Source organism: Numida meleagris, chromosome 5 (genome assembly GCF_002078875.1).
Source record: "Numida meleagris isolate 19003 breed g44 Domestic line chromosome 5, NumMel1.0, whole genome shotgun sequence".
NCBI lineage: Eukaryota > Metazoa > Chordata > Aves > Galliformes > Numididae > Numida > Numida meleagris.
Genome location: NC_034413.1, coordinates 60,375,971 through 60,401,909, shown reverse-complemented (window position 1 = coordinate 60,401,909; position 25,939 = coordinate 60,375,971). Strand labels below are relative to the sequence as shown.

Genomic DNA, 25,939 nt, shown 5'->3' with positions numbered 1-25,939 from the left:
AATGGAGGTGTGTTATCCAGCACATCTCCCACTCCAGCAGCCTTTCCTTGTAAAGGATTTGCTCTCTGTGAACCTTCTGCTTCTCAAGGATTCGCTCTCTCTGTTGAAAATATGCGGAACCTTTTGGCGAAGGGCTGCTGCTGCCTCGTGCAAATGGAGCTCCCATGATGTGCACAGGAACAGGGGACCAGACCACAGCTCTGGGAGCGGGGACTTGGCACATCTTGGAGATGGAGCAGCAATGGGACTGCAGAGCCAGGTACATGTGGCTCTTAGAAAAGGGAGAGACAACAGAGCGCTCATCTGTGTCTTGTAAAGCTCCAGATGCGGGGTTAATGTTGCCCTAGAGCTGTGGGGGCTTTGGGAAAGCTCTGAAGTCTGAGGCACTGCAAATGCAGTTTGAGATGAACAGGCTGGGCAATGGGATGTCCAGTCCTTGCAAAACCCGAGCCGGATGGGGGACTGTCCTGCAGATGCAGAGCTTCTCTGTGTCCTGCACCTGGCTTCCCTTGGCTCCTTGCTCCATCGCTCAGAGCGCATGCTAAGATGGGGCCATGGCTCTGTGTGATGCAGCTACAAGCATGTGAAAAGCCTAACTGGAGCATCCTGTAGGAATTTCTCCAAATGGAATACAGGAGCAGAAGAACATAATCTCAATTTGTTTCTTGGTTCCTGTCCTTGACTCCTGCACATGCCGAAGCGTGTCCTTCAGGAGGGAGACAGCAGCGCTTTGACAAGGGGATGTTTGTTCACTGAACAGTCTCTGAGTATCTCTCCCTGCAGTTCTTTTGTCACAAAGTCCTTTGTAGCCCTAAACTACCCCACTCCATGGATGGGGGATGAGGAATGGCTGTGATTGCTGCTTGGGATGCTCTTGCTGGGCTCTCCTGCACTGCAGAGAGGCAGAGTTGCTGCTGGAAGTGAAAAGCAAGTGAGCACGTTCCTGGCACATCTCGCCCTGCCCTGCAGGCTCTGACAGCTGGTCTCTCTGCAGCCTGGTCCCCTGCAACCACATCCCTGCTATAGGGGATATGCTGAGGAGCAGCTGAGCACATCCAGACCAGAGGCCTCATCTTAATTTACTTTAAAAGTTAAAGAATGAGATTTTTGGACTTAAAGCTGCTGGGAAACCGTACCAGGAGAGAGCCTATCTCCTTGGGCCAGGAGCTTGGTGCCATGTGCAAGCAGGACAGGGGCAGCAGGAAGCAGCTGCTCAGGAGCATGGGGAAGGAAAAACATTGCCTGGGAGCAGCCAAGGGAGCGCGAGGGCAGCAGGAACCAGAATGAGCTGACACGGGACCGGGGGGATTACATGGTGTACAGAGGGGTAACAAGTAATTAATGAGGAGAGGGATGAAATTAATAACAGCTCGAAAATGGCTGAGATAATGAACTCCTCTTTAAATCCACTTTTAACAAGGAAGCCAAGGGAAAGGATTTAGATCAATTAAGAGGTAAAGAAAATCTTGTAAAAACAGCTATTGCCACGAGCTAGTGGGAGAACAGCTGGAACATCTTGCTGGGGCAGAGGCAGCGGCTGGCTGAGACCTCTACCTGTGGGGTCCTTGGGAGGAATTCCCCATGGTGAGAGCTGCATGCTCCCTGCCCGGTGCCTTGCTCCAGCCACTATTGGGATGGTCTCTTCCAGGAGCGGTCCCCTGTCCCAGTGACCCAGTTACACCCTGATCCCTCCTCTGTTCCCGGAGAAGCGCAGCCCTTGGTCATTGTGGTCCTTGCTGGGGAGGGGCCATGGTAAGGCCCAGTCTCCTGCCCTCATCCTGTGGGTTACCCCAGTGCAGGATCTCCTCTGCTTCGTCCATGCCCAGCTACATCACAAGCTGGACCTGCTGGGTCGATGCTCGGGGCTGGAAGGGTTACAACAGCAGCCCTGTTGTGGGGGCAGTTTCTTACTGCTGCTCTATAAATAGGAGCTGCCTTCTTAATCTGCTCCCACTGTTCTCCACTCCCCACCAGTTTTTTCCTGTTTTTTCCTGCAGGGAGGAACGTGCAGCTCTGGGCAGCTGTCAGCCCTGCTGTGCCCCAAACGTGTCAGGAGAGGCCCATTCATGGTGCTGGCTGCTTGTCAGCCCTTCCATAACCCATTCTTTCTTAAAATAAATAGCCAAAAATGGAGGAGGGAGCCACCCTGGTGGCATCTGTGGCCCCAGCGTCCCGCCTTGCAGCCCTCCTGGTGCTGGTTGTGCTACAGGTCAGCTTCTAGAGAATCCCTCCAATTTCAGACGCTGATCCGAACCTCTTTTCTTCAAAATCTTGTTGTTCTGGGGTTTCCTTTTGTGAGTGAAAATCCACTTTCCTGGCACTCACTCTCCAGAGCTGCTGTATCCTGAGCCTACTGATGCGAAGCATTCTCCAAAAAATCCCTCAGGATATTCTCAGTTTCTGATGTGATGTGGCCCGCCTTGTTCTGGGAGCATCTTCCCACTCGGATGGATGCTGCTGCCGTGCCAAGGTAAGGCCATGAGCCTCTGCTCCCAGCTGCAGTGTCAGGGAAGGCCATCTCCTTCTGGCACTTTGCTACATGCCCGGCACACAGTGGGAGATGTGCCCAGCCTGTATCTCCCAGCCCTGCTGATGGTTTAGGGATGCTGAAGCACATGGCAGTGTGGTTCCAAGTTTGTGCCAGAGCCCTCCAGTGTTCCCACATCCCAACTGTTCTTGTCTGGGACATACACAGGTACCACCCAGTGTTGTTTCAAGCCACCCAAAAACCTTGGTTTCCTTAGTTAATGCAAGCAAGGGGAGTTTGCTGATTTGAACACAGAGTGAAAAACCTCAGCAGAAATCAAAGCCCTGGAGGGGGACTGGTATGTACAGGAATGTCCTTAACGACTAATGCCTTCTAATCCAAGATGACTTTATTACGTGAGGGCATGAAATGTAATTAGATGTAAACAACGCTATCTCCAGAGTATGGAGTAAGTGTTAACCATTCCACCTTCCCAGTGCTCCTCTGCAGATGGCCCAGCTCCCTGGTTGGACAAGTGGGGAAACTGAGGCACAAGATGGGGCCTTGGCAGAGCTGCACTCTGGGGAAGGCCACATACACCTTGCCCATGTGGGCAAGCAAGCTCTATCCAAAAAGACAAGTCAGCAAGGGGAAAAAAAAATATTGATGATTTGCTGCCACAAAGGTGTGTGAATGCAGCACAGAGGGCACCCATAGAGGACGTGGTGGAACCTGAGCCATCCATGGGCATGCGCACACAAAAACCTTAGTGCTGCCCAGAGCTACTCAGGGATACTCTGTTACTGAGGGGGTGACGAGGCCTTCCTGTCCTTGTGCTCCCCAGGCCCTCTGCAGCTATGTTGTGCCTGCAGGGAGATGGTGCACACGCTCAGACATGGTTTTCCACCACCTCTTTGGCTCTGATTCCTTAGGGCTCATTGTCTAATGGTGCCATTAGGCCTTGCAAGCTGCTGTTGGGCAATGCCTTCCCACTACTGACGTGATGTTCATGTTGTGCCACGGAAGCCTGGTCTGGTCACACCAGTGGGATGACTGCAGCTGTAAGGATGTAGCATGGAGGCCATCTGACCAAACATGAGCACACCACAGGGCATAATTTTGGCCTTTCAGGCAGCTCACCTGGTGCCATGTTTCCAGCTGTACAATGTTACCAGTGAGCAGTTGTACCGTGTGGGGCTTGGCCAACATCTCCACCAAACACCATCAGAATGCTCCTTTCCTACCCCCAGGGCCCACTACCACTGGCTCCTGGGCTCCTCCTCTCTACCTCCGGAGCTGAGGCTGCAGACATCCAATCGTGCACTGAAAAACTCCACAGCAGTTTTTGATTGTGATGAATAGCACATTCAGCACCACTGGAAGTCTCTTGCATTATCTTGTTCTATGTCTTTCAACATATTTTGTTTTAATTTCCAGCGGAGATGGGGATCCTCAAGAAGTCAGATCTGCAGTCAGCTGCCCAGCTTGGTGCAGTCACCTTCCACAGGCTCCTGAGGAGACCCTCGTAGGGTCACGGGGTGAAGTTCACTATAGTTTGATGGCAAGGGATCACAGCTGTGATTGCTGCCCCTAAATCACTACAGCTGATACAGCAGCACCCCCATCACACTTATCCATGCATATCTGGGCTCGGGCTGGCAATGACACACCTGTGACTGGGCAGGAAGACTGGAGGGAAAGCTCACAGCTGTCCTAGCCGTGCGGGTTAGAGAGGTGTTCCTGGTAACTCCACTTGGTAGTGATCTGAAACAGGTGTATAAACACAAGTTTTGGATGGGAGTGGCTGGCTAGGAAGCACCAGGGGCAGGAGAAAGGGTGCACAAGACAAGCATGGCTTAGTGGCACACTCATCTTAGTGGCACGCAAACTGCTGAGATCTACATGTAGCTTTTCAGGGTGGATCAGGCAAAGAAAGGATGGCCTACAGCAAAGGACAACCTATTGTCAGGCTGAGACAAGCCCGAGACCATGGAGGATGATAGATAAGAGCTGGAATGGAGCCGTGGGGCATTCAGGGAGGAGAGAAAGGGCAGTGAGCTGGATCCAATGGCCTACAGCACAAGGCAGGATGAGGAGATGAAAGAGGGCAGCTGGTGTCAGCCCCAGCCTTCCCAGAACACGTCCCAAAGTGACCACGAGCCACAGGAGTCACAGTGACGAGTGCATAGCCGTGTCCCTTCCACTGTGTCATTGCGAGGAATCCTGAGCAGCTCCTGGTTGATGGACACCTGTACTGATTGTGAATACGTGGGTACAAGTGTGTGAGTGAAAGCAGGCTTGTTTTTAAAATAAAGCCACTCTGCTCCAAAATCTTATCTTGAGATACACTTCTCTCATCATTACCCAACAGAGGAGTGTTACCTGTGCCCTCCTCTGCAGATTGTCCCAGGAGTGTGGCTGATGCCCTCTGTCCCTATACATATCCTGCACTCCTGCCAGGCTGTGTCAAAACTTTTTTCTACTCCAAACTAGATTTGGTATCGTTCATGTGTCTTCCACTAAGGCAATCGTTGGGTCTTCTGTAAATCTAATGATTTAGATTGTAGATTTTCTAAGTGCTACTGGTGATAATCTCCTGTGATTCAAAATGGATCGCTCTGCCTCTGCTGCCGCACCACTGAAGTCCTATATCAGATATTCCCATCTAGCTTCCTCCTTTTCCTCTTTTGTAAATATTATCGCAATGCATTTTCTCCTGGAATTCCCCACGGGTTCCGTGTCACCCAGAACACAATCACCAGAGCACTCATCAGGGCACCACTGTTCGGATCTGTGAGGTCGAAAAGGTGCAATCTTACTTTTTTCTAAGGGTAGAAGAGTCCAAATAAGATAATTGAAGCCCGGGCTTAGAAATCATCTAATTTGAGTATCTGAAGGAAAAAAGCACAGGTGACAAAGACACAACCAAAACGTTGGGCACTCCAAATATGTGGAGAACACTGAAGTGCAGCTATGAAAACTGGATATAAATCTGACTCCTCGACACTGCCAAATATGTACTGCCACTTGGGGTTTGTTTTATTTATTCATGAGAAAGATGACGGCATTCTCTCACGTAATAATCTTCATGATAGCTGCTGCTCACACCAGGTGTTCTGGACGGGACTGCCTGCAGGCTGGGGCCAGCTCCCAGCTCAGTGCCACCGCCTCTTCTGTTTGTGTTACAGGGAGTCCCTTCCCCAAGAGACGTTTATAAACTAACATCAAGCATCTTAACCTTGTTTTGATAAATGAAAGCAGATGTTTGGAAGGACTGATCTGATGATCTCTAGTGTTTATAGACAGTGGGATCTCAGTAGCACAGTGCAGGGAGTCCAGGATGCAGCACCCTAGTCTAAATAGATGTTTACAAGCTGTATGTCTCTCTAAAGCCAGGTGAGACAAGCTTATCCTCCCATTTCACACCAGTATTTTTTCACGTCTCTCATTATTTACTCCACCTATGATAACCTGTCTTCAGGACTGCGCATTTCTTTTACAGTGGGCAATCTGAACCTATAGCACACCTGAATGGACTTTGCTGTGATCATGCAGCTGATGCCATATAAACAGACATCTAAGAAGTGGCTTACTCCGTTTCCTGGTCAGGGACAGCCTGGAACAAGTCCATGGTGTGTTTCAGTGTCAGAGGAGTCCGTGTCCTGCAATGAACCACCAGAATTGTTTTATGGACCAAGTAATGTTACATTTATAAGAATATACACATAGGAGGTTGGGTAGTCACTTCTGCTCGAGGATGGGAGTGAAGTAGATGGTTTGTGCGTTAGATGTCCCTCTTTTTAATCTCAGTTAATTGATTGCCAATTCATCTGAGGTGGTTAATAGGGACTTGAGAAGCTGAGGGGATGTCTGTCTCAGGACACAATTATTTTTGCCTTTCCTTCCTCGAGCTCAACCTAAACTTTTGTTAATTGACGCTCATTGATTAATGCAGAACACAGGAAAACATCCTCTGAAAGCCCGGGGCTTGCCTTTGCTATGAAATAAGAGTGCACTCGAGCTCAAATCCTTCCAAAGTCAGTGGTTTCTGTTTGGCACACCCTGCCTTGGTTATGCCCTCAGTGTGCCACAATGGAGTTATCAGTACTGAACACTGCGCATCGGAGCTGCCCTTGCCTAACTACGCCATGGGAAAAGCTGGAGTGCTGGTCCCGGGGAGGGCTAGGGAGCGAGGCTGGGTTTTTCACTATAACAACAAATAGCGAGCCTTGGTTTAGGGCAGTTCTGAGCTTGGATTGCTTGCATCATCTTATCTGAAGGTACTCACTGAGGTTCGTGCCCTCAAACTGCCGTCCCACCCCGCTCCTGGAAGTCCTTATGAACACCAGCGGGGAACCTCAGCGATCAGGTGATCTGTATGTTAAAGTGTCTGGAATCGGTGCTGATTTATCTTAACTGATTTGGAAATAACCGCTTCTTAACCCACGAGCACGCCTGCCCCAGGTTCTGTGGGAACAAGTAAAATTTGTTGCGTCTCAGTCAAGCTAATTTCTGCTGATCTCATCAGGGTTATTGCACAGTCAAGATCCACACCGCGCAATATCACACGAACTTCATACAGGTGTATTAACTTTCCCCATGGCGTTTGCAGAGATGAGAGCTGACACCTTGAGCAGGCAGGTATCTGGGATACCGGAACGAGAAAGGAATATTGAGGAAGCAGATGTGCTGTGAGTGAGTGGAGCTCAGGCTTTCCTCACCTCACCACTCCTTCCCTTGCAGGGACTCAGCAGGTGCCATTGCTTGGACTTAAAAATCATTGTGCAAACGAAGTAAGAGTCTTAAATTGAGTCCACGAAAAATAAGGGAATAACCTGTTATTAGAGTAACTGTACAAATGACTGTCATTGCAAAACTGCTCTCGTGTGCGGATACACCAGCTGGGAATAATTACAGTCAGACTGCACGTAGGTGAGATGTGAAAACCACACTTCCTCTTCTAGTTTATCTTCCTGGTTATAAATTTGTTTCATGAACCATCTAATTAGAGTATTTCTGTATGGAAAACCTCATTTAATGGAAGCGCGCTTTGAAGCGAAGACCAAATATAATAATAATAATGATGCTCATTGTTTTCTCGTATTTCGAGATTTTACAGGTTACAGCATTTATGAAGGACCAGTGGTCACAAGAAATATGATTCTGCTGCGGCACAAAGTGTCTTTCAGTAGCCCCTCAGAGGACATTTTAAGTACATGGAGGGTCTTAATGTTTTCCTTTCAAGGAGCTGAAACTGTAAAGTGTTTCAGGGGGATGAAAGGCTCTGTGATGTACTTTTCCAGGCTTAGTGCTGTCCTACAACAGATCCATGCCCTGGGGTGGAGCATTTCGGATCCTTCTACACGCTCGACTGTGTCTAATTATTGTCCTGGAACCATTTCACATCTGAGGAGTTTACTTTGGAGAGGATGTGCCTGCTTGTTGCTGTTGCTTTGCCAGGTTGAAATTATAATAATGCCTTTCTTCCAGAGTTAAAAATAACCACTTTTCAGATGTTTTTTGCTTAGAAGTCTCAATGGGGCAGGAAAGCACATGCCATAGAGCAGCTTGTAGGCCTTTTACTATATGAATCTCTTCAAAAGCTGGGAAGCTGTGGAGAGCCCACGTGCCTGGCCATGACCGGTGTGCTGAACCTGGATATTGCCTTCAGTGGGAATGAGGTGGCAAGGCACGCGCAGTGAAACCTGCCTGGAGCACAGTATCCCTTGAGGCTGGGTTCCACAGACTTGTTGAAATGTTGGTGGGAAGGGACCTCTCTGTGTCTCTAGCCCAACCTGAACCTCGAAACAAGGCTGAAGTCTGCACTGGGTTGAGCCCATGGTGGCTCTGCCCGGTTGAGTCTTGAATACCTCCATGAATGGCGATCCCACAGCCTGTCTGGTCACCCGTCCCAGTGCTGCACTTCCCAGTAGAACTGTTGTCTGCCACTGAAGGTAACCTTACTGCTTTCAAGGTAATCCGTGGGTCCTTCTCCACAGGGCTGCTCCTCAGGCAGCTGCATCCCAGCCTGAACTGGCACATGGGGCCACTCCAACGCAGTGCGGTGCTTCCCGCGTCTCTGCTCAGCTCCAGGATGCTTCTGTCTGCCTGACATTGTCCAAGTCCTGCTCAGTGGAAGCGCTGGTGCTCACCCCGCCAACCACCTCATCCGCTGTTGTCTGCACATTTGCAGAGGGTGCTTCTGCCTCTTGCGGGATCCATGACTAGACATCTTCTGGTACCATTTCCTGCACTTTCACACACTCTTCTCTCTGGCAAGGCTGGTTTAAGCGGTCGCCGCTGCAGGCTTCCCTCCCTCTCCCTCCCCACTTGTGCTGACACAGCTGTTTGGGGGCAGGCTGGCAAACCAGATTGGTGGGCGGATGTGGGATACACACGGCCCTCACAGATATTTTTGTCCTGGCTGCAGATATATATATATATTTTTGCTATGAAGCAGAATGCCTCTGACAGTAAAGCTGTAAGCAGAGCAGGGCTGCTGTCAGTCCTAGGTGAAGCTGCTTCACTTCCCTGCATGGCATCAGGCACTGACATCCCCTCGCCTTGCCAGCACAGCTCCTGCATCTGCTGGGACGGAGAGAGCAACAGGGCTGGTAACTGCAGCCTGCAGCTCACAATGAGAAAGCCAATGCCAATAAGATGTATAATGAGAGTTTAAAAAGCACTTATTTTGTCATCCAATCATCTATCATCCTCATTGTGTAAATATTTCTGTTTCCACAACAAAATGACTTGAAGAGAAATGTTCACCAGGAAGAACAAATTTTTGATTCCACTGATAAAATCAGGACAGTCAAAATGATGAATGTGACATTGGTGAAAGCTTGCAAACAAGGCTTAATTTCTGCGGCCAACCACCACCTCACGGGTTCATCAGTGCTCAGTTGTGCCTGGAAATTCAGTGTCAGCTGGAAATTTGATGGTGACCTCTGATAAGAGAGAAAATGGCGAGGGTTTTAATGAATGACTTGAGAAAGAAAATAAATAAGTCCCACTGTGTGGTATTATTTCTGATATTTGTTTTGCTATTAAGTTCAGTTAGTGCCGTGACATTTGTGTTGGCAAAGCATGAGGACACACGAGCACCTCTGGGTGTTCGGCTGGTGGGGAAGGGGACGCATTGCCTCAGACACATGAGGTAGAGCAGGGAGGTGACTGTCGTAGGAAGGAGTTGGGAGGCCTTTTGTGAGACTGTCATAAAGACAGAAAGGATCCTGCTGAGCATTTTGTTCTCCTCTGTCACACATGCCATAGGACTTCATACATTCCTTTCTCTTTGAGCCAGAACATATTTTTTTAGGGAGAAAAGTCTAGCCTTGGTTTAGGTCTAGAAGATGGGGGTGGGGAAAGGGGCCTTTAATCACAGACTTTGGCAAAGCTGTTTGTCTGTTTGATAACCTTCCCTGCTAAATTGTGTGGTCTGGTCTTAGCCTCAGTTTCTTAATGTGCAATGTTTATTCCTTGGCTCTTGCATCTTTGCTGTGAGGTTTAGAAGCCTGGGTTATGAAATGTTGATTTCCCACGCGAGCATTTACAGACAACGGTTGAGTCACCTGTTAATTTTTGGCTGGATGAAACCAAACTGAGCTCCTTGTTTCTTTCCATGTTTTCAAGACCTTACTCATTCTCAGTGAATGAATAAGGCCTTTCCCAACCCTGTGTCCTCCTTCTGGGTTGTAGCACGTAGACTACATTCATGCTTCTGGCGGTAGCCAGTGTTTGCCAGGAAAAGTAGAGCAAGTTACCCAGCCACAGCACGGATACTTTTCTTGGTTATCTTGCAGAACTTAGACACAGTTCCTCCAGGGGTACACAGAGGAGAGGCTGGAAACCTAGGAGCTAGAATACAGAAGCAACACAAAAGGAATCATGCTATTTCCTTTCTTCAGGAGTACGTAGCGCTTGGTTGACCACCCAACAAGCCTGCCCAGGTCTCTGCAGATCACCTCAGCTCCCTGCAGTTCATCCAGACAGTCTGTAACGCTAAGGCGTGGGTCCAGCTGATCAAGTGTGGGCAAGAACAGGGCCAGATTTTCCTATGTAGTTTCCCTTGGCAGACATTGGCCTGGATTAACTCTTTGCCCCATGCCTCAACTCCATAGCATTGGCTTCCAGGCTCTTCGCAATGGACAGAGCTATTAAGGATGCACAGAAACAAAGCTTTGGTTGCACAGAGATCCCCAGGACAATGAGGGGAGAGGGGATGCTCTTCCTCTTTAAACATGAGATTATATTTGAACGTACGGGCTGGTGCAGAAGCAGATGCTTTGGCCCATGCAACAGGAGAGAGTTGGAGTAATCCCGGAATAAATAACCTTGACTAATGCCATAATGAGCTAATTGCAGCTTTTGGAAGCTCTTCAGTACAGGGTAATGTTCAACCTTGATCCTTGAACTCAGTTTATTTTCGGCTTCACGCAGACAAAATTGCTCACCTGACGTAGGAGCTCGTGTTAGATTTTCAGAAGCAATTTAAATATCTGTGGTAAAATCCACAAAGATAATTGGATGCTTTGTTTCCTCTTAATTTGTTGGGAGTGAAGTGCCCAATTGCTTTTGCCGATCTGAGCTCTGCAGGGTTACAGCACTCCCATGCTCACATCCCTTCAGCCTCTCGGCTAAAAGGAAACCCCTTTTTTGGGCAGAGGGGAAAAAAGGAGCAGAATGTGAGTCTTCACCTCAGTCGCTTCAGTGCAGAGTCTTGAAACAGTGCTGGGAAACTGACCTAATGAAGCAGATAGAGGGCATGCATGTTTTCTGCTCAGTGCTCAGCTATGGGGGCTGACACGACCAGTGAAGCAGCAGAACCAACTTTTGGGTGCGAGAACAATAGCACCCTAAATTGAAAGTACATATGTTGATGCCTGAAGGGCAGTTTTTGTTATCAGAAGGCTACGTGCTTAGAGTTCTAGCTTCTCTTGGTGTCATCCCGAACTAACCGGCATGGTGCTTGTGAGATTTCTTCCCTGGGTCAGGGCTGTGTAGTGACAGAGGAAGCACAGTGCTGGGTGCCCTGTGAGGGAGCAGAGATTCGGGCAGTGCGATGTGGGAGATTTCGGAGGGTACCTGACCACAGGATCGGGAAGGCTGGAAAAGACCTCTGAGATCACGCAGTCCAACCCCAACCCATCCCCACCGTGCCCACCAACCATGTCCCTCAGTGCCACATCCATTGAGCACCACCCTGGGCCCAGAAAAGAAATGCTTCCTAATACCCAACCTGATCCTCCTCTGCCATAACTTGAGGCCGATCCTTCTCGTCCCATCGCTGCTACCTGGGAGCAGAGGCTGACCCCCCTCGCCACAACCTCCTTTCAGGTTTGGTACCCTATGAGCACTTTTCCTTACGCTGGACTCCAGCGAGCACAGACAAACGCTCAGAGCTGTGCAAGGACATTGAGCAGCCCCGTCCCGGGGCACGCACCCGCCCCGCCCGCACGGAGCCACCTGCGCCCCGCGGTGGCGGCGCGGCTTGGCGGGGCGGGGCGGGGGAGGGCCCGGAGCTCCACAGCGCAGCCAACCCGCGTCCGCCGGGGTTGGGCCATAAAAGCGCCGGGAGCCGCCGGGGCCGCGGTTGGAGCTGGTGGTGGCAGTGCCCTGCGCGCCTCGGGGTGGGCAGCCCGGCTGGGAACCTCTTCGCCCCGCACCCAGCGACCGCGCCGGGCTTCCCCCCCTCCCCGCTGTCCCCAAGATGCTGTTTTGGCACACGCAGCCGGAGCACTACAACCAGCACTCGACCGGCAGCTACCTGCGGTGAGTCCCCGCGGGGTAACGCAGCGGGATCAGCCCGGAGGAGCCCTTCTTGCCGGGAGCTGCGGGCTTCTTTTTTTCCCGTCCTTCTCTATTTGCGGGACTCGGCGGTGCCCCGCTGCCGGCCGCTGCCTGCCCCGCTCGGCGCGGAGCTGCGGGGCTGCCCCCTCCTTTGGGGACGATGGGCGAGCAGCTCTCCATTTCACTTTCTCGACTCGCCTAAACCAGCTTTTTCCTGCCTCTGCACAGTCGCGTTTAATTAAGTGTTCCTAATTTAAGCTCTAAAGGCCTGCGAAACAATAGTCCGCAACATGTGTAGCGCAAACCCGTGTTTCCTCCCCCCAGAAGACAACAAAGCGGGCAACTTTGGGAGTTTCCTTTCTGCTGGGTGCTTATGAATTATTTTTTTATGAATATCTAAGGGCGGAATCTCAGAGGGCGCTGATGGCTGTGGTTGTGCTGAGTTGCAGCACCCTGCGTGCACCCCCATAGTTGCTGCAGGAGCACCCCGTGTCCGGGCAGCGCCGGGTTGGACAGCGGGAAAGGGTTCTGCCCCAGAGGGCGGTGGGCATGGAACAGGCTGCCCAGGGCAGTGGGCTCAGCCCTAAGCTGCTGGAGCTCGAGAAGCGTTGGGACACTGCTCTCAGACAGAGGGTTTGGTTTTTGGTTGGTCCCGTGCAGAGCTGGGAGTTGGACTCGATGGTCCTTATGGGTCCCTTCCAATGCGGGATACTCTGTGGGTTTGCAGCATCAGAGTGCTGCAGGATTGTCTGGTCTGGGTCAGGCTTAACCCTGCCGTTCAGCATACTGAATGTTTGTTGCTGTGGCTATGGGGATTCTTGAGCTGGAGCTCAAAGCCCTCAACTCAGATTTATGGCAATGTTAAGCAATGGCTTCAGATGCTCCAGGGAAGGTCAGCTGGGTTAAACACCCAGTTCTCATGGAGAGCTGTAATTCTGACCAATTCCGGGAGCCTGTTGAGACGCGCACTTTAGAGAGGGCTCTCTACTCTGAGCTGTGCTTCCCAGGGCTGCCCGTGCCCGCAGACAGGCTGAGGCTGCACCAAGCAAGCTGAAGTTGTGCGGTCCCCTTCCTATGGGTCGTCCTTCTGTAAGATCAAAGCCTTTGCAGCATCTGTGTAAATTCTGATGTACCTCGGTGCGGTGTGTATTTGTAGTTACAGCGAGACAGTGCTGCAGAGTAATCCCGCAGGTCCCCATGCATTGCCACGGGAACACTGCACGTATCCCACTCTGTTCCTCCACCTGCCTGAGCCCTGTCTCACACACCTTTCTCCCTTCCCTGGTACGTGGACCAATCCATGGTTAATAACAGAACCCCAACGCTTCAGCGTAAAGGGGAACATCGGGAGAGTTTCAGGATCTCACCCACCTGCTTTCCTCAAGACTTGGTTTGCAACCTTGAGCGAAGAGTTGAACCAGTACCGCCATGTCTTTTATACTCGCACCTTAGGCCTTCTTTCAGCCCCTCGACGATTGTTCACCTCCTTCTTTCTGCAATGCGAACGCTTCTGGTGAAGTGAAATGTTTCGCAGGGGTTTGATCCGAAGCAGTGGTATCTATTTCAGACTCTTTCTGGAGGCATTTCTGTCACTTCGTTACCACGGTACATCATCATCACTGAGAGGAAAAAGCCCTCTCTATGGCCACAGTTGGGTAAGAGCGGTGGTTACCTCAGTGATGCCAGCAAGTAAACGGGGCTGGGCGCCTTGGAGTTGGTGGTAGTACAGAGGGATGCAGCTGGGGAGAGAATGGAAATAGACGGGTGTTCCTTTGTTCCCACTGATAAGCGGAGTGGCACGGTTTGTCCTCTGGCTTTGTTTCTCCAAAAAGAGGAGCCCTGTGTGTGAGCCAGGTGCTTCAGCTCTCTGCTGCACATTGCTGCGTCCTTTTGCTGGTGACCTGGGCAGCCTTCAAGGTTGAGGGTGTTAGGAGCGAGTGCAAGGTGGATCATTAACTGAGAAGGCAAGGAAAATTTGTAATGGCCTTTCCATAGGGAGCGTGCCTGTATGCACGGGCATGCTCCTGAACAGTTCTTATTAGAGCTTCTTGTGTGGGGGGGTTACCAAAGGGAACAGAACTGCATGCAGCCTCTGGTGGGAATCTTGGGTCTTCACGCATATAGAGGGAACGGAGGGGGGGAAAAAATCTGCTGACTTACGCTGAACTGTCTCTGTATTCAGCGTAATCTTTCTAACTGGGAACGATATTGTGTCTTAAGTAGGTGGACACAGCAATCAGAGAGGTTAGAGGTGCAGGAGAGGCTAATGTGGTTCTCCCGCATTAGATGTGCGAAGATAAGGACGCTGGTTCCTGACATCTTTGTGCTAACACAGCTCTGTTGTGTTCTCGGCATTGCTGACATCTGTTCCGCTCAGGGTTAGCGTGGGCCGGGAGCAGTCTGGCTGGAAGTCAGCGTGCAGGTCAGCACGAACGTCTTGTAAAGGAGTGAGGTCTGGGACTGCGCCCAGCTCCTCCTGAAGCTGCTGCTGAGCGCCTGTGCGCTTCCGTGAAGGCGGAAGTTGCCTTGTTATATTATAGAGGCTACATTCATTCCTAGCCGTCCTAACTCAGCGTTCCTCTGGAGATCATCTCCATTATCTCAGAGCACACGAATCAAATCCAGATTGAGAGCAGAATATTCCATGGAGTCTTTGTAAACAAATGCGCGTGAATTGTGTGTTTCAGAGATGTCCTTGCGCTGCCGATCTTCAAGCAGGAGGAACCACAGCTGTCTCCCGAGAATGAAGCCAAACTGCCTCCGTTTCAGTACGTCCTCTGCACAGCCACATCCCCTGCTGTGAAGCTGCACGAAGAAACCCTGACCTACCTCAACCAAGGTAGGGTTTGTACTGCGTGGAGGAGGGCGCATTTCCTGGGAATGATTCATGAGAGAGAGATTGAATTCCATACTGGTGCCTCACTGGGAGGGCAGTGGGAAGGGGAAAAGAGGGGAAGAGATGGGGAGGGGTTGGAGGAAAGGACAATCAGGCTTATAAGTGTAAAAAAAAAAAAATAATAATAATAATAAAAAAAAATTAAAGATTCCTCAACTGATACAAAATGATGAAATACCACTGATTAATTGTTGACTCAAAACATTATTATAGCATGCACAGTTCCATGTAGCCGGGTACTGGCTTGATCTCCAACAGTCTGAAATACAGCCTCCTATCTTCATCTTGAAAGGCCAGGTGAATTCAGCGGGTGGGCAAGCTTTGGGCTCGGGGAGAGACCTTAACATTGCAGGCCCCCAAGAGCTGCTGGAGGGCACTGCCACAGTGGATGAGATAGCAAGTACCTGTGGGTTTCTCTGTGCTCTCAGCAGAGGATGGTGTTGCTCCCACTGGCTGGGTGGTGTGGCTCTGTTCTGCTGAGTCCCTAACTTTAACAAGTTGATGGGGTTCACAGTAGCAAGGTCCTCCTTAACAGACCTCATAGCATAATTTTTGTGCAACGCCCTGCATTTCCCTAGGCATTTTTCTCCTTTGTCAGAATTTCTGCATACACATCTGTGGTTGGAGTTTGGTTGTCACTTTGTAGTACCTCCTGCATGTGTCGCAGAAGGATCAGACCTCTCCAGGCACATATTATGCAAAAACATACTACATTACTGCCGGGTTGATAACAAGGGCATTACACTAGCATCAGCCTGAGGGCTGTCTGCCCTGTGTTACTGGTATCCTTTCTGGCTTCTGAGCGCTGCCCCACCTCCTCAAGCTCTGTACACTGAGTGTGAAGCTTGCTTAAGTGCATCTCTGGCTGGGTTTATCTCAGTGCTTGTGCAAAACAGAGCCCTGATCTCCCCTGGGCTCTGACCTCAGGTGTGTCTGGCTGCTGGATCTGTTTTGCTAGCTGGTAGGCCCATAGAGCCCTGCTGGAATGTTCATCCATGTGCTGCAGGCTCTACCCAAGAAGCCCAGATGCCATGTGGATCAGAAGATGCTTGAGATTTGTGACTGTATTCCCAGTTCATCCACTCAAATACAGCAAACCCCCAGCAGGTGACACGGGGCATATCAAGGGTGAGATGAGCACAAATATCTCTATGAAACACAGCTCTTTCCAGTTCCAGAGTGAAAGATCTTAAAGAAGTTGTCTGCCAAATACTTCAGACACTTCAGCCAGCACCTGCTTTTTTACCTTGGAAGGGCAAAAATGACCCAGCTTGCTACGCAGTGCTGAGTTTCAAGGAAACTATGACTATAGCAGTCCAGGTTTTCTGTGCAAAATAATATTGTTACCAGCTTTGTAGATGGACTGTGTTGTGTTAGACTTTGTTCTGCTTACGGTCATGAATAGTTGTCTCCTACTCCATCTTGACACAGTACTAACTTAATTCCTTGACAGGCCACCAGTTCTCAGGTATCTTCTGCACCTGTCTTTCATCCCCCAAGGGGAAAATTGGGTATGTGCCCTGGGGAGCGTGGGGCCGGCCAGTTTGGAGGAATAAAGCTGGGATGAGACTGGCAGGAGCCATGTGGTAGGGAAGAGCTGGGAAAGGGCTGGGGGAAAGAAGTGGGAACTCTAGTGCTGTTGCCTTGCCATGAAGGATGGAAACAGCATCTTTTCTTATGGGATCTTCAAGGTAATTAGTTGTAAAAGGTGCTATATCTCCTCCAGAAGGCTCATTGCCTTCTGTTCTTCTTGGCAGGTACTTCACATCTTCCTGCCACCTTCTCAGCAGCATCCTCATCTCTTTAAGTTCCCGAGCAATTAGTCTTCCACCTTATGCCGTGATCCTCTTAGTTTCTTTGAGATCCTCTTGACATTCAGTTGAAATTCAAGGCTCTGCAGCATGGCTGCCTTAGAAGCCATTCCGCCATACTCAGCAGGTTGCTTCAGAATTGACACCAGCAGCTGCACTCCTGTTGCCAACACTGACTCTTTCTGGTAGGAGGAGCAGGCCTTGGCCCTAAACTCCTCTGACTTGTAGTCTACCTCAGTGCTCTGTCCCTTAGACCAAAATCCCTTGCCTGTGCTAGTTAGAAAAAAGGGACTGGTGTCTGCTCCCATATGGATGTTGGCCTCCTGTGAGAAGCTTGTGTAGTCACTGAGGTTGGTTGTGTATATGAAGAGAAGAGGATCCTAGGCACACGCTTCCATCAGCTGTGGTCAGAACCAACAGACATGACTCTGGTGTGATATTAGTGAGGATGTTGCTTGGGGTTAAAAAGTGATGAGGATTTGTTTTGGAGTAGGTTTTTATGTTTAGGAATGCCTACATAAAAGAATATTTTCTCTTAAGATCTGCGTTTAAAAAATTGTTCTTTTTCTATTGAACTCCTGAATAAAAAGTAGGACACGTGTCTGTTTAACAGCAGAAATTAAAATTCTTGAAGCAGAAGAGAAACACTTCTGTGAAAGAGCTGAGTTAAGACTAACAGAAAGTTCATCATCGTACTGGAAGTTTTGTGAGCCTGAGGTGGGATGTGGAGGGAACCTCAGAGCAGCTCAGGTTTCCATAGCTGTGGTGTAGCAGAAGAGCTGACTGACCTCAGCACGCTGTGACCATGCCGTGCTGCCATCCCACAAAGCAGTGTAGACCATTCTCTAGACCTTACTGCCTTACACTGTCTGTAAGCAAAGGGACACTTCTTGCACCTTACCCTCCTTCTGTGCTTATCGTGGTCTGGCTAAACACTGTTACACAAAACTTCCCTTCCTGCGTGTATGCTTGAGTTTTGGGTCAGATGACCTTAGCAAATGGGTAACTTCATTAATGTGTCCTTCCACTCTGTCTGTGCTGAGAGCTTCAGACACAGCTGGCTCCTAGTAACACAAAGAAAGGGTAGCTGTCCCAGTTCCAACAAACCCATTCACATCCAGTGTAGTGACTTATCCAAACTGTGTGGACTGGTTTGGGGGTTTTTGGCTTCTTGACTGTTTGGCTGTCTGACTCGTGCAATGTGTTATCCAAACATACTTCCCTGACTGGAGCTCTTCACTGCTCGGTAGCAGACTTTCTGTCACTGTGCAGCAGCTATGCTCTCTGCCTTGGTGTGCTCGCTCAGGACTTGTTCAGTGCTGGCTGGTGAGTGACCAGCTCAGGAGATAGACCCTGTACAGAAACAGGTAGAAGAAAGGTCCGATCTCACAGTGTGATGGCTTCTGCTGGGCTTTGGGCTGCCCAGGGGAGGTGGCCACTGGCACTGTGGAGGAAGAGGATTTTAGCCTGGGCTCCCCACAGAGGTGAGGGAAAAATCCAAGTGGAGCCCGGATCTGGAGAGGCTGTTCTCAGTAAGGGTGAGGGAGCAGAAGGGAAGGTTGTGTGAAGTTGACTTGGGGACGTTCGGCAGTGGCAGGCTCCCAGGCTTGTCTGCTCCAGTTTGAAACCACAAATGCTCACTGGTCACAGCTCTAGAACTAGCCAGTAAATCAAGCATCTAGAGTCAAATTCTCAGCTCACTTTCCAAAGACTGACTCATTACACTTGTCTTTCCCGATCTCTTCCCTTCTGTGTCCCACATTCCTTGAGAAATTGGAGCCAGAACCCTGTTAGTTTTGAACATGATCTTAGTTTGCTAATCCTTAAGGCAGCCTGTACGGTCAGAGATCTTTACTGGACTGCAGTAGGATTACTCATCTGACAGCTTATAATATAGACATGTGCCTTAAAACCACTTCCCCTCTGGTCCATGAAACTGGTGAAGGTGTTGTGTCCTCACGCTCGGAGCTGCTGCCAGCATGGCTCCCTCGGTCAGGGATCACTTCTGTCAACAGAGCTACGCTGTCCAGAAGTCTGCAGCACAAACATCGCCTAACGTTTCTGGAACTAGCACGCCTTTCAGCGCTATTGCAGTGTCTCTTGTGGATAGGGATTTTTCAGACAAACAATCAACCAGCAACCATATTACAAACCACTGCTTTAGCAAGAGATCTTGGTGCAGTTGCATGTTCCATGGTCTGCAGTCATATGGGGTGTGGTTTGACCAGGGCTGGTTGAAACTAGTTTCAGACATGGACAGAAATGGGAGCAATGAAGGTGGTTCCAGAAACTGCACCAGGAGGAATGCAGAGGAAACAAGCACTCTACAGCAGATCTGAACGCTAATAAATGTGAGGAAATAAAATCGTTTAAAAAAAAAAATTAAAAAAGGGCACACACACAAAAAAGCCCAACAGACAACACAAAGCAAAAATCGTTGCCCAGGGGACTTGGCTTGTAGTGCCAGAACCACATGTGGAGCGTGAGCTGTTCAAGTCATGATTTTGTTTCATGACCAGTGCTGGGCTGGCTCAGAGCCAGAGATCTAAATTGCTCCAAATAGGGGGTGGGTCAGGCTGATGGCAGGAGTCACTGAGACCCAGCTGTGTGCCAGACCCAGCCCTGTCCCTCAGCTGTGCTTGAGAGCAGCTGGACGTCACCTGCCTGTGAAGTTTTCCTGCTCTGCAGGTCTGTGGTTTGTGACTTGTGGTCTTCAGCCATGCGAGGATTTTAACACACAGCCGGTTAGGGTTAGGAAGGCTGGCCACCTCTGCTTCGCAGGGTCTTCCAAGAGTGAGTTAGTTTTATTGCCAGTCCTAGACAGTTCAGAAAACAAACAAGCCAAAAACCCAAACTATGAGAGAGAAAACCACTGACATCTGAGCAGACCTGTGATGATATTGGGAGCGTTGCCATTGTGGTGCATAAGCAACAGATGCCTCACGAAGCTAAAGATGGACTTAGTTGGGTTCTGTCACGCACAAACGAAAGCTCCAGATATTGGTCCTCAGGAGCCTGGGTAGGAGATGTCACTGCTTACAACAGAACCTTTGCCTCCCTTAAAACATCTAAAGTTCAAATACAGTTGGCTAATCTTCTACAGGCAAGGGACTCAGTTTTAAATACTGAGATTTACAGTAAATGAAAAAAAGCTGTTTTCTGTTGACGTTAACTCATACGTAATTGGGTTTTTATGGGGTCACAACTGTCGGAATGTTTGTAGTTTTCCTGGAACAGTTCTTTATTTGCCTAAATGAAGTGTAGAGACGGCTGAGTGACCAGCTCTGACTGGGTGTGCTTCTGGTTTAATTATAGCTCTGCTTGTGGGGAGACTTTTGCTTTGTCCCATCTGAAGAATCAACTCTCCCTATAAATTGCTGCTGCCACTGGCCGGATTCCGGGTGTTTCTCTGCTGCTGGTGGCCTGCCCCGTAGTAACATGCACTCTACCTTTGCCTGAGCTCCTAGGCACAAAAATGACTTTGTGTCACTGAGGCTGTGAATATCAGGTGCTCCCTGGTGGCTGCCCACCAGTGCGTCCTTGGTCCCTATGACCCGCAGCATGGCGTGCCGTTCTGCTCCCTGCCTCCTTTCCTGGCTTCAGGTAGCTTCAAGAAGTGGCTATCAAAGGTTGTCTTTTCTGTTTCTGAGAGTATTTTTTATTTTTGGTCCTTGTGGTGCATTCCTTCATTTCTGGAGAAGGCATTTGTCTCCTACCTTACTCTGAAGACAGCTCTGATGTCTCAACTGAAGCCGTTAATCGTGCTAGCAGCAATTTCCCTGTATGCTTGGCAGCTCTGTCTTCGCTTGGCAGCCAGGGATAAACAACCCCGTCTCCAAACCACACCATCCCTAAGCTCACTATGAATCTTGCTTCAGATGACAGGGCACCTCTGCATAAGTAGAGCATCTGACTTCTGTTGCCCTTTGGAAGCTAGAATCTCAGTTGTCTTTTAACCAAGAGCCTGTTTTCTATTCATTTGGTAGTACGTATGCTGTTAACATCTGGATGAAATTCAAATGGGATTGTGAACTTGCTGGATCGTAGCCTGTGCACAACTCCTACAAGAAGCCCCTAGACTGCGTTTTGTTCTCCCACTTCCATAAATCTTCAATATCTGCGAAGGAAGGAAGTGCTCAGAAGTTGCTAGGAGTATAGTGAAGAGTCAGAATATCTGCAAGATTTTTTTCTTTCCCCGTCATTTTAAAAAAATTTTTCTCCTTTATCCTTATCTCCTTTGAGATTTCTGTGATTTCGAGAGAAACTTTTGCCTAAGTTTCCGCATTTGAAGATTGTATCAATGCACTTGTCAATCTGAAATGATATTTAAGTGACTGAAAAGTCACTTTTTCCCAACTTGCAGTATCCTTCCTTTAAGATACATTTTAGCAGTAAGAAACGTAGAAAACACAATCATTTTGACAAGATTAGCTGCTTCTATAGGAATTACGTATGATACCTTATCTCTAAAGAGGCTGGAAAATGAAAAACTTTTTGCCTCCAACCAAGCATTTATTGTATGTTTCTGAAACCATACAGCATGTACTTAAGCAGTAAGATTTCTCTTGTGCTGGCTTGCTGTCGTATTTCTGAGCTGTGCCTGCTTTGATGGGGCATTTGTCAGTTGGAGTGGCCAGGTGTAGGAGTGGGGCTTCCTTTCTCCAGCACATTCCTCCACATTACTGCAGAAACGTGGTGGAGGGGGTGATTTCCCTGAGGGCTGGATGGGGTCAGCAGTTATATTCGGCCCTTCTGCATCCCTCGTCAGCACCCTCACCAGGTACCATTCTTTTTAGTTATCTGAAACTCAAGTAAATATTACACACCAAGCTAGTCTTGCAGAGCTATAAAACGTGTTGTCCAAATTGACTCAGTACAGGTTGAAACCAGAAAAAGCCTGTCTGATTTAATTACACAGAGTGGGCTAAGCTTTTCTGAGCGGGGCAGATGTGACCCAGATAGTCCTGGGTGTACATGCTAGAGAGGTGGAAGTACAGGAAGAAATTATTTTCTCAAGTCAGATATTTTTTTTCCTGTTTTCCATTAGAAGTCCATCATTTCTTCAGTGATTAATTTGTTTTAAAAATCAAGACTTATACTGTGTCTTCAACTAGGTGGGATCATAGAATCATGGAATTGCAGGGATGGGAAGAGACCTCTGGGGAGCATCAAGTCCAACCCTCATACTAAAGCAAGTTTCCTGCAAATTAGTTGGCAGGCTCCAGCAAAGCAGACGAGGTGTGTGCAAGAGAAGACCAGGTGCACACGATGAAGGTAGCAACTGAGAGTGTTTCTGGGTCTCTTAGCTGTTTTTGTATCCTTGATTCAAAGTTAGGCTGAAGTCTTGGAGGAGTTATGTATACATCCCACTCTTTTGAGGGGAAACCACTGTAAATGAAGAGTGTTTCCTTTATGCCTGTTAGCTATGAAGTGTCACCACTGTAAAATGGACTGTCTTCAGAAATCTGCCAAATGTTCATATAGTAAATGAGCACTGGAGTTTTCTTCCAGCAAACTTGGCTCTGAGGCATGTGTTTGGCTTTCCACAAGAAAGGCAGAGAAAGAAGGGGACAAAGGAACCCCCCCAGAGCTGGGAGAAGATTGTAAAAGGAGGAGAAGCCCAGGAAGAGGCATGATGACAGTGCAGCTCTATGGCGTGGTAGAAGGACTAGTCATGGAATCGGTCCGTTGGGTTCCTCTGGTGATAATGGCAAGTAGGGCAGGTATCTTTGGTATTGCGCTCAGGTGGGCAGCGAACCCCATCTGAGTGGTTCCAAACAGTGGGACCATGATAGCTTTGCTGCAAAGAGAAACAGGCAGGAAATGGGTGGAGGGATGGGTGAGACTGTAAATACTAAAGCAAGGCGTGTGTGCAGTGTGGTTGGTATAGCCCCGTTCAGACAGAGATTTTGCAAAAGAGGAGTTAGTGACTGTTCGTGTCACTGGACAGCTTGATATGGATACAGCCTGGATACTGAATGCCAGCTGCTGGGAAGCTGTGGCCAGGAAAGGGTTGACTGTCTTCACCCTGCCCCATCCCTGGCCACTAACAACTGGCTGCTCTTGAAGATGAGATGTGGGACATGATGGATTTGGTGTGTCAGGATGACTCTTATGTTCCTTCTGCTTTGCCTGGCCCACAGTTGGTCCTCCTCTGCAGGATTTCCATGCTCCTAGCGTAGCGGGAGCTTTCAGGGTGGCCTATTGTGTAGCAGCTGAATTCACAATATCCACTGGATAATCATCTCCTAGAGCATCTTGTCAAAGGAGGATGCAATAAGCAACTGCAGAATATCCAGCGCCATTTGTGGCCTGGAAGGGGAGGATTCTGCCCTTGTTCCTTGTTTTGAGAATGTCTGCACACGGGATGCTTCGGCAGGTGTTATGCTAAGCTCTGTTTTTGCTTTTGTCTGTCTAAAAAGGTGTGGGCAATCAAGCACGCGAATTGAGATGCCAGCTCTGTCACTCTTGCCCGTTTACTCTGTGGATCCATTTATCTTGTCAGAGAAACGTGTGTGTGTGTGCCTGATGCCCTGAACAGTTGCATTTGGTTGCTTCAAAGGTAATCCTCCTGCCTGCTGGATGTGCCTTGGGCCAGGGGGTAAAAGCTGTTTCTTTTTTTCCTCCCCCCTCCTTCTGCATGCTGCATTCATCTGTCAGCATTCCTTTGCCTTTATCTGTGCGCTATTTAGGATGTCCATATAAAGTTGCTAAATGGAATTTTTATTGGCCAGCTTGGCTTAATAATCAAACAGTTTCCAGGCTGGTTCTGTCTAGTGCTGTGTGGATCCATTCTGAGAAAGAGGATTCACAATTATTATTTTTTCTCGTCTACTGACTTCCATCACAGATATTGCTCAGTGTAAGGCTAGGTTTTAATTAATTGCTGAAAGGCAAGCAGACGACTTGGCTAGATTAAGTCAGACTTGAGTCAACTCAGTCTGGAACATCAGCAGCCTAATAGAAAGTTAGTGTATCGTATCGATGCATTGTGCAGAAAACCACAGAATGCATAGTGGAAGTGGCCCTTGAAACATAACATCAAAACACATGAAAATGAAAGGGATATTGTGGTTGTGTAGCAAATAATTGTTGAACAAAATGTAACTTTTGAGCTTGAAGTTAGGATAAACTTTTGAAATCAGAAGCTCTCCAGAGTTACTGATGGCGGAAAATATGATGGCTTGTACCTCCCGAGCATGTGAAAGCATTCCTTTCTTGAACCAAATTATTCATCAGCTGTATCAAGTTGCTGACTTTCAGTTCGTTTGTCCCCAAACTAAGTGGTCATACCTGCGCTTAATATGCACTAGTTGCCAAAGACAGTAAAAATGAAGAGAGTAAACAGTCTATAAATCCTCTTTAGGGTAGATGCAATGGCTTTATGAATCACCAAGCAGGAACTCTGTGGACTTGGGTGGTTACTACTTTGCTGGATATTACTCTTGTTTGTAAAGCAGAGTTGCTCAAACTCTAGCCTAGGAGGTGATTGCATAAATTTGCTGTTGCTCAGGGACTGTCTGCTCAAAATACAAATTGCACTGTATCATCACCCGCCCAGGTTTTTATTGGTGCCCCCAAAGCTTCCAGTGAAGCTGGGAGACAAATTGCATCTCAGGAATTTAATGTGGTTATTCAGATATTTATTGCCATTCTGTTCCCTGCCTGAGGTAGGGAAGAAGGCTTGTGGCAAGCTCTGCGCGAGGAGCACCGGGTTGTGCAGGCAGCGGAAGGCTGCTTTGGCATTAGCTCTTCTGGGCATTTGGCTTTCAAGATGCTTTCTTCATGTCAAGTAGTGATAAAAGCACTGATAGCTCAGGTGCTCTTGTTTGTGTGTGTCCCATATTACAGCATTACCTGAGACCAGGTAGGTCTTGAGGCCTTGAGGCCTTGAGGCTAGCGTGAGCCCTTGCTGCCTCGGTGGTGCAGCTGTGGGCAGTGTTGAGAGCACGGAAGGGAGAAAGTTTCAGCAGGTTGAAACTGCCACCACTGTTCTCCATTGCCACTGATGTTTCCATAGGGTTCTCCCTTCCCTCTGAGCCCAGTGGATGTTAAACCTTTGTCAGCTGAGGACCAGCTACTGCCCTGGTCAAGGTCAGACTGTTCGATCGTATCATCGCGAAGTCTCAGCATCAGTACGTTCAGCAGCTCTCTTTGGCTTTATCACCAAGCGTTGACTTGGAGTTATCTAGTGTAGCCTATATTAATGAATGAAGAGATAGAAAGACAGTACCGGGGAATTCACTGTATTTCAGCTGTGTGTTTTGGGCTTAGCCATTTGCAGTCTGCCTTGGGAACTGGGAAAATGGTTTGTTTTAGTCACACTCGCAACTGTATTTCTTTACAGATCTAGATATTGGAGTGATTTAGTTTGTGCAGAAGGTTGACAGCCTATGCGTGATAGGGCTGGAGAGTCACTGGTGCCGGATTCTGTGTACCAGAGCCTTGAGCAACTTATTAGCCTTTGGCTCTTCAGTGCCAATGGGAATATGAGGAATTAGGACCAAATTCTCACTGAGAGTTCCACAGAGGGAAATAAATTGCTTGAAGTTTGGCTGGAAGCCATCTTGTTTTGATAACTGCTCTGTGTAATAACTGGAGTTGAACATTCAGAGGCTAAGGGGAAAGTAGTTAGCATGAAACACTATGCTGAATGAAGCATTTCATGGCATAAACTGAGTTCCATGGCTTACATCAGATGACCAATATATCTTTCATCAAAGCATTTTACTTCTTATTTGACTTTCCATTTATCATTAACTGTGTCTCCACAACAGTTTTCTGTCTTACCAGTGGGCAGAATCTGTTTCTGACTTGACCCAAGCAGAATCACTTCCATCAGGATGGGGTTGCGTGGTGCAAGTTGTCTAGTGGGTTGCAGAATGACTCCTGTCCCATGCGACTGCTTGAAAGATGCATGCTGCACAGTTTTTAGTGCTTGATATCATTTTGAAGGGAATGTTGTTAGTGCTT

The 25,939-nt window shown here is 48.7% G+C and overlaps 1 protein-coding gene and 1 long non-coding RNA gene across 2 annotated transcripts in view; one reads left to right on the top strand and one right to left on the bottom strand.

The window, feature by feature from the left end:
• Positions 2,859-13,779, bottom strand: LOC110399343. The gene is made up of 2 exons (XR_002439120.1): positions 13,631-13,779; positions 2,859-9,417 (listed from the first exon to the last, which is right to left on the bottom strand). It is a non-coding gene; the product is annotated as an uncharacterized LOC110399343 (long non-coding RNA).
• TFCP2L1 (transcription factor CP2 like 1) overlaps positions 12,050-25,939 on the top strand; it is a 34,021-nt gene continuing 20,131 nt past the window's right edge. The window contains exons 1-2 of the mRNA XM_021397910.1: positions 12,050-12,241; positions 14,947-15,098. Coding sequence (XP_021253585.1) covers positions 12,180-12,241; positions 14,947-15,098 — 214 coding nt within the window. The 5' untranslated portion in view covers positions 12,050-12,179. The remainder of the gene's footprint in view (positions 12,242-14,946; positions 15,099-25,939) is intronic.